We start from the raw sequence: 11,775 nt of genomic DNA, 5'->3' as shown, positions 1-11,775 counted from the left end.
TGTTATCCATAATTTGTTATGATCCACACAGTCGAATGCCTTTGCATAGTCAATAAAACACAGGTAAACATCTTTCTGGTGTTCCCTGCTTTCAGCCAAGATCCATCTGACATCAGCAATGATATCCCTTGGTCCACGTCTTCTTCTGAATCCAGCTTGAATTTCTGGCAGTTCCCTGTCAATGTACTGCTGCAATCGCTTTTGAATGATCTTCAGCAAAATTTTACTTGGGTGTGATATTAATGATACTGTTCAGTAATTTCTGCATTTGGTTGGATCACCTTTCCTAGGAATAGGCATAAAAATACGGATCTCTTCCAGTCAGTTGGTCAGAGAGCTATCTCCCAAATTTCTTGGCATAGACGAGTGAGCACTTCTAGTGCTGCATCCATTTGTTGAAATATCTCAGCTGGTATTCCATCAATTTCTGGAGGCTTGTTTTTCGACAATGTCTTCAGTGCAGCTTGGACTTCGTCCTTCAGTATCATTGGTTCTTGATCATATGCTACCTCCTGAAATGACTGAACGTCGACTGATTCTTTTCGGTACAGTGACTCTGTGTATTCCTTCTGTCTTCTTTTGATGTTTCCTGTGTCGTTTAGTATTTTGCCCATAGAATCCTTCACTATTGCAACTCAAGGCTTGAATTTTTTCTTCAGTTCTTTCAGCTTGAGAAATGCCAAGCATGGTCTTCCCTTTTGGTTTTCTAACTCCAAGTCTTTGCACATGTCATTATAATACTTTGTCTTCTCGAGCCGCCCTTTGAAATCTTCTATTCAGTTCTTTTACTTCATCATTTCTTGTGTTCGCTTTACCTACTCAACATTCAAGAGTAAGTTTCAGAGTCTCTTCTGACATCCATTTTGGTGTTTTCTTTCTTCTCTGTCTTTTTAATGACCTCTTGCTTTCTTCACGTATGATGTTCTTGATGTTGTTCCACAACTCATCTGGTTTTCGTTCCTTAGTGTTCAATGTGTCAAATCTATTCTTGAGACAGTCTCTAAATTCAGGCGACATATACTCAAGGTTGTCCTTTGGCTCTCGTCGACTTGTTCTAATTTTCTTCAGCTTCAACTTGAACTTGCATACAAGCAATTGATGGTCTGTTCTGCAGTTGGCCCCTGGCCTTGTTCTGACTGATGATATTGAGCTTTTCCTTCGTCTCTTTCCACAGATGTAGTTGATTCGATTCCTGTGTATTCCATCTGGCGAGGTCCATGTTTATAGTTGCCGTTTATGTTGCTGAAGAAAGGTATTTGCAATGAAGAAGTCACTGGTCTTGCAAACTTCTATCATGTGATATCCGGCATCATTTCTATCACCAAGACTATATTTTCCAACTCCAATTCTTCTTTTTTCCAACTTTCGCACTCCCACGCATCTGTCAGTTTGTTGTACTGTGGGGGCTTGAATGTTGATGTGATGCTGGAAGCTATGTCACCAGTATTCAAATACCAGCAGGGTCACCCACGGTGGACAGGTTTCAGCTGAGCTTCCAGACTGAGATAGTCTAGGAAGAAGGACCTGGACGTCTACTTCTGAAAAAAATTAGCCAGTGAAAACCTTATGAATAGTAGTGAAACTATGATCTGATACAGCGCCAGAAGGTGAGCCCCTCAGGTGGGAATGCACTCAAAAAACAACTGGGGAAGAGCTGCCTCCTCAAAGTAGAGTCAACCTTAATGATGTGGATAGAGTCAAGCTTCTGGGACCTTTATTTGCTGATGTGGCATGACTCAAAATGAGAAGAAACAGCTGAAAACATCCATTAATAATAGGAACATGGAATGTATGAAGTATGAATCTAGGAAAACTGAAAATCGTCAAAATGAAATGGAATGCATAAACACTGATATCCTAGACATCAATCCGCTGAGAGGACTGGTATTGGCCATTTTGAATTAGACAGTCATATGGTCTACTATGCCAGGAATGACAAACTGAGGAAGAATGGCGTTGCATTCATTGTCAAAAAGAATATTTCAAGATCTATCCTGAAGTACAATGTTGTCAGTGATAGGATGATGTATTAGTCATCTAGTGCTGCTCTAACAGAAATACCACAAGTGAATGGCTTTAACAAAGAGAAATTTATTCTCTCACAGTCCACTAGGCTACAAGTCTAAATTCAGGGCTTCAGCTCCAAGGGAACGCTTTCTCTGTCGGCTCTGGAGGAAGGTCCGTGGCATTAATCTTCCCTTGATCTGGGAGCTTCGCTGCGCAGGAACCTCAGGTCCAAAGGATGCGCTCTGCTCCCAGCACTGCTTTCTTGGTGGTATGAGGTTTCTATGTGTCTCTGCTTGCTGCTCTCTTTTGTATCTCAGAAGAGATTGGCTTAAGACACTATCCAATCTCGTATACCTCATCAGTACAACTGTCGCTAATCCATCTTATTAGACCACAGTGATTGAATTTACAACACATAAGGAAATCACATCAGATTACAAAATGGTACACAATTATACAATACTGGGAATCGTGACCTAGCTAAGTTGACAGATATTTTGGGGGGACACAATTCAATCCATGACAGATAATATCCATATGCCTACAAGGAAGATTAATATGACTATCATCCAAATTTACACACCAACCGCTAAGCCAAAGATGAAGAAATTTGCCCCCTAAGGAATATTAATTTGTAATGTGGATCCTAGGCATTTTTACTTTCCTTAGATATTTATAACACATATTTTGTTCCTTTAATGCTGTTTATTGAGTTCTTTTTAAAAAAATTTTTTTTTAATGTGCATTCGGTTAAAGTTCACAGAGCAAATTAGTTTCCCATTTGGTAGTTTGTACATAAAATGTTCCATGATATTGGTTTCATTCCCCAAAATGTGTCAGCACTCTCCCCATTTCCATCCAAGTTTCCCTGTTTCCTTTAGTCCTTATTTTCTACTCCTTCTTGCTTTCTCATCTTTACTTTTGGGCAAATGTTGCCCTTCTGATCTCATATAATTGATTGTTCTAAGAAGCAAGTTCCTCTTGGGTGTTGTTTATTTTGTGGGCCTGTCTATGGTTTGGCTGAAAGGTGGTCTCCAGGAATGGCTTCAGTTCCAGTTCAGAAGGGTGTCTTAGGGCCATAGTCTCCAGGGTTCCTCCAGTCTCTGTCAGTCCAGTAAGTCTGGTCTTTTCTGTCAATTTGATTGTTTGTTCTACAATTTTTCTCCCACTCTGTCTAGGACCCTCTGTTGTGATCTACCCTCCTTTCCAATCAAGGATAATCCTCCCGCCTGGATCCTGGATCCCATCACCACCTTCCTCCTGAAGAAGACATTCATCACTTACCCTAAACTCCTGAGTCTTATATGCAACTACTTACTTAATATCTATACTTTAATATCTGGCGTATATCTCAAACTTAACACGTTCACAGACAAACTCCTCCAGTCTGCTCAGGCCTAAAATCTTAAGAGTCATTCCTGATTTTCTTGTGCTCTCATACCCCACAATCAATTTGTCAGCAAATCCTGGTGGTTTTTCCTTCAAAATATATCCAGAACCACAAGTTCAACCTGGTCCAACCCACCTTCATCTCTTGCCTGGATTATTTCACTGGCCTTCTAAGTAATCCCTCTGCTTTCATCCTTGCCCTCTGCACTGTACTCTCAGTTCAACAGCTAGAGTGATCTTGGTGAAACATAAATCAGATAATGACAACCCTCTGCTCAACTCTATAAATGTGTCCCCTCTCAGAACAAAGCCAAAACCTTTACAGTGGCCTAAAAGGCCCTCTGTGATCTGGCACCATTGCCTCTTTGGCCTCATTCTTCTACTGCCCTTCTCCTCACACACACTGCTCCAGCACACTGGCCTCCTGGCTTTTCCTTCAACATGCCAGCGATATTCCTGTTTCAGGTCTGTGACACCACCAGAGGTCTTTCTAGGTTCACCTCAGCATTCAGATTTAAAAGATGATGACAGATTTTCAGTGGCACAAGACTCACTTAGAAAGATACAGGATTGGAGTCACAGCTTGACTGCAAGTCAGCATCAGGCTTTCCCTTTTAGGAGAACCTTCACAACTATCTATGTAGTGGTCTACACTATTGCCCAGGAGCTAGTCTTTCCCCACGCTCCTCCTCCCCATAACATTTTGGTATAAGAAAAAGAGAACCACTTTGGGTGGTGCTTTATATTGAATTATGTCCCCAAAGAAGATATGCTGAAGTTCTAACCCCTGTATCTGTGAATGTGACACTGTTTGGAAAGAATGTCTTTAAAGACGTCATCAGTTAGGTTAACATGAGGTCATACTGGAGTAGGATGGTCCTAATCCTGTTTGACTGGCTTCCTTATAAAAGAGGAGAAGATACGTAGAGACAGGAGATAGAGGAAGGATACCGTGTGATGCTGTAACTGCAAGCCAACCTGGAGCCACCAGAAGCTAGGAGAGAGGCATGGAACAGATTTGCTCCAAAAGCCTCGGAAGGAATCAACATGGCTGACCATCCTGATCTCCAATTCCCAGCCTTCAGAACTGAGACAATAAATTTCTGTTTTTATAAACTACCCAGTTAGTAGTATTTTGTTATGGCAGCCCTAGGAAATCAATACAAAAGGGTTCAGGACTTACCCTGGCTTAAAAGTCTTATGTCCCAAAGGAGCCAGTATCTCTTGTAACTCAATAGCTACATCTTCCATGTGTCAAGGACATGTTCAGTTATAAGTGTCACCACATCACAGAAGCCCAATGGTATGGCTTCCTACCAGGCATTAATTATTTTCCCAGCCCAGATGCAGGTGACCAATCGGTGGTCATTTTTACCATAAGCAATGCTGCCTAGTAACATAGTTAACATTCTACCTTTATCAGGTCTCCAGGGAAACAGAACTAGAAAGTTAAGAGAAAGTCAAATTTTCATGCAGAAGGGGAAGGGCTATGTTAACCCTTTGTCCATAAAGCCCTTTGTTCTTGTTGTTCCCTCAGCCTGGAAGGCTGCTCCCTGGCCATCTGCACCGCCTGCCCTCACACCTCCTTTAGCTCCTTGTTTAACAGTCACCTTCTCATTCTAACTCAGAGTTACAACTCCCATCTCACCTGCTGGGATCTCCTACCATTTTTCCTTTTTTTTTTTTCATTGACCTTATCACCTTCTAACATATAGTTTATGATTTTGCTTCTTATGCTGATTGTTTTCCAATAGAACTTAAGCTCCATAAGGCTTGGATTTTTGACTTTTGTTTTTTCCTCCTTCACTGATAATTCCTGGTACCCAGAACAGTGCCTGGGACACAGTAGCTCTTCAATATGTATTTATTTTATTTATGAACAAATTTATGTGCTTTCTCTTTTTCAAAGTCTGATTTTTCACTGGCATTTTTTTTGGCGGGGGTGGGGGGCAACTTTTCTTCATCCTACAAATAGGAGGCAGCATGATGTTAGGGATTAAGAACAGGATTTTGAGCCAAACTGCCTATGTTTGAATAATGGCTTTGCCACTCACCTTGGGAAGTTTCTTCAACCTATCTGTGCCTCAGTTGTCAGATCTGTAAATTTAGTAATAGTACCTACGTCTTAGGTTGTCACGAGGATAAAATGAGTTAATATGTATAAAGTGTTCAGAATAGTGCCTGACACATAGGAAGCACTATGTGTTAACCATTATTAACTTTAAAAAGGGCTTTATTTTCACTCTGTATTGCCTCTAGCTCTTAATCTTTTCCCCTAGCTCCTCTCCCTCCCAGCTCATCTATTTGAAAATCACGTCTACTCCAGGGCCTCTACGGTAACTTCCATTCACTTTTCCAACTACTGAAACTGTTAAGATTTCTAATGACCTAGCTGCCACTTTTCTGTCCTTAGGGCATGAGTTAGCTGTACTGCCTGCCACCATTGACCACATCTTCCTTGGACTTCTGAGACACTCCTCTCCTAGTTTCCACCTGCCCTTATGGCTGTCCCTTCTCAGTCTTCTGTGGAGGCTCATCTTCTCCCTCCATTTACTCTTTAATGTTACTCCTGACTGCATCTCACTCTCTGCACTCTCCCTGGGTGATTCCATATACAGGCATGGCTTCAACTCTCATACTACTGAAACCCAATCTGTGCCAGTCCTCCCAACAGTTTCCCAAAGGTGTCATGTTCTTTCTCAATTCATGACTGAGAGGTTTTTTTTTTTTTTTTTACTCTTCTTGGCACCTTCTCCCACCCTCACGTCCCTGTTAACTCTGACTGGTTCTTCAGATTTAATTCAACCATCATATTTTCTCTTGCTCCCAAGCCAAGTTGAGTGCTCCTCTTCTGCACTCCCTTAGCGCCTTGTGGACACCTCCATCACAGTATAATATAATCTTTAATTACTTGTTTATTTTGCTCTCCACTAGACCATGAACTACTTATAGGTATCTATATTCTCAAAGCAAGGCATCTGGCACATAGCATGCATGCAAACAGTATAGGGAGTCAATATATGACTATATATAGCATCGATACAGAATAAACAGCAATTTTGATTAGGTTATATTTTAATTCAGAAGTGAACATTGGGATGGTTATCTCATCAAAAATGTTAGCTCTTCCTGAACGTCTTACCAGGGCAAGTGTAAGAGGTAAAGCAAAGGCATAAGTTTCATTTTGGCAATATAATAGGTACTATGGATATATACGTGTTCAGCTGCTAACCGAAAGGTCAGCAGTTTGAACCCACCAGTAGCTCCACATGAGAAAGATGTGGCAGTCTGCTTCTATAAAGATTTACAGCCTTGGAAACCCTATAGGGTCGCTGTGAGTCAGAATCGACTCATTGGCAGTGTTTTTTTTTTTTTTTAATGGATATATATAAGGAGCCCAGGAGCCCTGGTGGCACAGTGGTTAAGAGCTACAGTGAGCTACGGCTGCTAACCAAAAGGTCAGCAGTTTGAACTCACCAGCCACTCCCCAGGAGAAAGATGTGGCAGTCTGCTTCCATAAAGGTTTACAACCTTGGAAACTCGATGGGGGAGTTCTACTCTCTTGTATAGGGTCACTATGAGTTGGAATTGACTTGACGGCAAAGGGTATAAACACACGTTATATTTCACTGTAAAACCAATTTTGAAAGATAAGGGACCCCTTATTACTAATTACCCCAACTACTTTCTGGGCTCATTGAAATCTTACAAGTACCATATTTACCTTATGAAGAAAGTTCAGTAAATAAGCGTTCTGGTTCCCTGCCATGATTACAAATACCATACACCAGTAGAGAACAGCAACCAATGTTTACAAGGTTAAAAATTACACAACCATCCCTTTTAAGAGGTTTCACTGATTAGGTTTCTTGCTTGGCTCCTATTATGCCATGGGTTTCAGCACCTACCTGTAAAGTACACCCGAACACGCCAATCATCAGCATGGCCACCGAGAGGTAATCGGTAAACACATCCCACCATGGCTTCAGCACCCGGAAGGCAGGCTGCTGCTCAGAGAACTGGCGGAATTCTGTCACCGGAATCATGTTTCTGGCAAAGAAGAGATTACCGTGAAATTTATAATTAATTACAGCTTCATACACTGACTACTGCATTGTCACCAGTATTTGAAATGCTGCTTCAGCCCATCAGAAGCAGAGGTCTGCAGGGATAAAATTATGTTACAGGGCACATGAAATATAAAGATGTAATTTCAACAACAACAAAATGAAGGAGAGAGGGTAGGAAAAACGGTATAATTTGTTGTGTGGTGCCTGGGGTCTTAAGGGCTTGTGAATGGCCATTCAAGGCATGATGGTTAGTCTCTGCTCATCTAGAATGATGGAAGAGGGGGAAGGGTCAGGAATAGGAGGAATGTATGGAAAGTGTGGCTGGTTGCATCCATGAACAACTGCCCTAAAATTTGCCATGGGACCAGAGGAGCTGGATGGTGCCCAGCTGTGACTGCTAAACATTTTGATCAAAGATTCTACAGAAGAATCCTGATCAAAAGGGGGAAAATGTGGAACAGAATTTAAAATTCTCATGGAATCCAGACTTTCTGGAGCCATGGGGGCTGGATGACCCCCTAAAACTACTGCTCTAAGATAATCTTTAAAACTTCAATCAAAAATATCCACTGAAGTCTTCTTAAAATTAAACAATAGTTTAGCTTAACTAGTAGGAAATGTCTGCCTTCAGTATTATGCTCTTTTAAGAACTATATGGAATCAAAGCGACAACAGCAACTCAAAAGATTAGATATGAACCATAGGGGATAGTGAGTTTATGCTAACGGGGGAGGAACAACTCAGAAAAGGAGGGTGAGAAAGGTTACACAACTTGAAGAATGTAATCAGTGTCACTGAATTGTACATGTAGAAATGGCTGAATTGGTGTATGTTTTGCTATGTATATTCTCAACAACAACAACAAAATTAAAAAAAAAAAAAGAAGCAGAGGTCTGAATTAGTCAAGGCACTGTCACGGTATAACAGTGTTTCAGTGAGCCGTTGGAAAAAGCCACCAGTTTAGGAAATAAGGAGACTCAGCTGGAAAAGGCAAGTACCTTTATTGAACTATTGCTTATGTGGGCCAGAGAGACCATGGTCAGAGTGGTCACCAAGTCCTAGCTGTTTCTTGTAATCCCCCTTCACCTAACAGAACACAAAGATGCCACAAGGATTCTATAAAATTTCTCTCCCTTCTGTCTTCTTTGGATCCAGTAACCCAAAGATGCCACAAAGAGCTCATCCTTTGAAATTTTTTTGGTATTTATCTTACCATCCTGAGTTGTAGCTTTAAACTACTTTTTTAAAAATATAATTTCAGCATTCATTTGTGTTAATTATTTACTGATCCCTATTTGCAAAGCACTCTCCTTGCTCCATGGGGGGAGCAAATGATTTTATCATATGGTCATGGCCTTTAAAAGGGAAAATCTCACTGGTGGTGGTGGTGAGCTGGGGAAGATTCCATTTCCTCTTGCTTTTTTTTTTTTGGTCCCTGTGCTTTTATCTTGACTTGTTTTCTTTATTTCCTGTGTTGTTGTTGTTAGGTGCTGTTGAGTCGGTTCCGACTCATAGCGACCCTACGTACAACAGAACGAAACACTGCCCGGTCCTGCACCATCCTCACAATCATTCTTATGCTTGAGCCCACTGTTGCAGCCACTGTGTCAATCCATCTCATTGAGGGTCTTCCTCTTTTAAACTGACCCTCTACTTTACCAAAGATGATGTCCTTCTCCAGGGACTAATCCCTCCTGATAACATGTCCAAAGTATATGAGATGTTGTCTCGCCATCCTTGATTCTAAGAAGCATTCTGGTTATACTTCTTCCAAGACAGATTTGTTCGGCTTTTGGCAGTTCACGGTATATTGAATATTCTTTGCCAACACCATAATTCAAACACATCAATTCTTCTTTGGTCTTCCTTATTCATCACTCAGCTTTTGCACGCATATGAGGCGACTGAAAACACCATGGCTTGTGTCGGGTGCACCTTAGTCTTCAAGGTGACATCTTTGCTTTTGAATACTTAAAGACGTCTTTTGCAGCAGATCTGCCCAATGAAATGTGTCTTTTGATTTCCTGACTGCTGCTTTCATGGGTGTTGATTTCCTTTACTCTTCATATTTCACTGTGAATCTCAAATTTATCTTGATTTTCTCCTCTGAGAAATCAGTTTGCCCTGGAAACCACCTCCTCCTTTTTTTTTTTTTCTCAGTTGCTGAGTCGATTCCAATTCATAGCAACCCCAGGTGTGTCAGAGCGGAGCTGTGCTCCATAGGGTTTTTCAACGGCTGATTTTTCCGAAGTAGATCACCAGGCCTTTCTTTTGAGGCTTCTCTGGGTGGACTTCAATCTCCAGCCTTTTGATTAGCAGCAGAGTGTATTAACCATTTGTGCCACCCAGGGACTCCTTAGAAGCTCCTATCTCTATCTAAATGACAGAAGATAAATGAGTAGGCTGCATCTGAGGGTCTGGGAAAAGGGGGAAGAAGACGCATCCTTTTCTTAGTGTGCATCTCCTATCTCACTCCTCATTCCCCTGCCTTTACTGTGATCCACTCCTGAAGTTAATCACCCTGGTACTGCAAGGAATATCCTTTCCTTGTCTTATGGTGAAGAAGAGCCAAAAAGAAAATTTCTCTCCCTTCTGCCTTCTTTGAATTCAATAATCCAACTCTCTACATCTCTCCTTGTTATTTAGTCTTACTTAAAGAGATAGGGAAAACGGCTAAATCTGCTCTTATTCTCTCAAGTCTTGTCTCAGGACTCAGGTCTAAGAACTGTAAAATAAACACCCCAGGCAAAAGCAAAGCCTCTTCTTTGAATGCATTAGTAGTCACATCTTTGGAAACTATTATAACATCATCCATTCTGTCTTGCTGCTTTATCTGTCTTATTCTTAGACAGTAATTTGTCTTCCTTTTGGGTTTGTTCTTTGGCACCATCCTAGAAATTTCAACTGTCTAATGATCTCATCTATGACCTAATGCTCCTTCATTTACTTGACATCTGTGTAGCATTTGATATGATTTTCTCATTTTACTGAAATATCTTTCCTAACTCCATTCTGTTACCCTTATTAGGCTGCAGGCTTCTTGAGGGTAGAACCTATATGTTACGCATATGTGTATCCTCAACATTTAGGGCTGAGCCTGACACATTGCAAGCAAGCCACAAAAGCTAAATAAATTACTCTGCATATTCCCAGTGTCATTAAAATTTGAGACTAGTTCTCATAATTCACAATAGCCAAAAGATGGAAACAACCTAAATATCCATCAACAGATAAAGGAACAAAATATAGTATATACATACAACAGAATATTACTCAGCCATAAAGAGAAACGAAGTTCTGATACATGCTACAACATGGATGAACCGCAAAAACATCATGCTGAGTGAAGTAAGTTAATCACAAAAGGACAAATACTGTATGATCCCACTTATGTGAAGTATTTAGAATAGGCAAATGTACAGAGGCCAAAGTTTGTTAGTGGTCACCAGGGGTGAGAGGGAGGGAGAGAGGGAAAGTCACTGTTCAGGAAGCACTGAGTGTCTGTTTATGGTGATGAAAAACTTGGCAATGAATACTGGAGATATTTGCACAAGATGATTAATGTAATTGGCATCACTGAACTGTACATGTAAAAAAATGCTAAATTGGCAAATGTGTTATATATTTTGACAACAATAAAAAATTTGAGACTAGTTTAAAGTTAGATTTTTCTGACAACTTATAGCCTTTTTCCTTCTCTGTGAATCACTACAATCTCACTGCCCAAATGTTTTCTGGTCACAACTGTTTCACTGACAGTCACAGACAGGCACTATCTCATCTTAACTTACAAGTTCCGCTTCAGAAGCTATGTCCTATTCTGTTTTGCATCTGCATCATTTACTATGGTGTCTGGCCAGCAACAGGGGCTAAACAATTGTCTGTTAAATAAATGAATGCGTGAATTCAGACACTCATTCATGGAGCAATATTCATCCAAGTCAGCTTTGGGATGATCCCAAGCAGCTGCAGTGACAGTGGTTAATTAGCCTACTGCCTGTGCTGTTGTTTACACATTGTTCTTTGACAGATGTGGATGTTGTCTCCTTTGTAATAAATTCCTGTACAAATTGAAGGGAACTGGGCTTGTTTCTTTAAGCAAATGACAATTTTAGGAAACAAATGCACCAATGTACAGCAATAGTTCTCAAACTTTTTGGTCTCAGGACCCCTTTACACTCTAAAAAAAAATTTTTTTTTTTATTATACTTCAGGTGAAGGCTTACAGAACAAATAGTTTCTCATGAAACAGAAGTACACATATTGTTTTATGACACTGGTTAACAACCCCACAACATGTCAACCCTCT

The 11,775-nt window shown here is 40.7% G+C and overlaps 1 protein-coding gene across 4 annotated transcripts in view; it reads right to left on the bottom strand.

The window, feature by feature from the left end:
- LRRC8C (leucine rich repeat containing 8 VRAC subunit C) overlaps positions 1 to 11,775 on the bottom strand; it is a 107,845-nt gene that overhangs the window by 38,798 nt on the left and 57,272 nt on the right. For 2 of the 4 annotated variants that reach the window (XM_004378720.3, XM_023733391.1), the window contains exon 2: positions 7,305 to 7,446. The exons of 1 other annotated variant lie outside the window; for it this stretch is intronic. In XM_004378720.3, the coding sequence (XP_004378777.1) occupies positions 7,305 to 7,442 (138 nt within the window). In that variant the 5' untranslated portion in view covers positions 7,443 to 7,446. Of the gene's footprint in view, positions 1 to 7,304; positions 7,578 to 11,775 lie in introns of those variants that run through there. One more of the 4 variants, XM_023733390.1, reaches the window with a different exon arrangement.

The sequence above is a fragment of the Trichechus manatus genome, unplaced genomic scaffold, assembly GCF_000243295.1.
Source record: "Trichechus manatus latirostris isolate Lorelei unplaced genomic scaffold, TriManLat1.0 scaffold00058, whole genome shotgun sequence".
NCBI classification, from domain to species: domain Eukaryota; kingdom Metazoa; phylum Chordata; class Mammalia; order Sirenia; family Trichechidae; genus Trichechus; species Trichechus manatus.
Note: the sequence above shows the minus strand (reverse complement) of the source record. Positions and strands in the feature narration are given on the sequence as shown.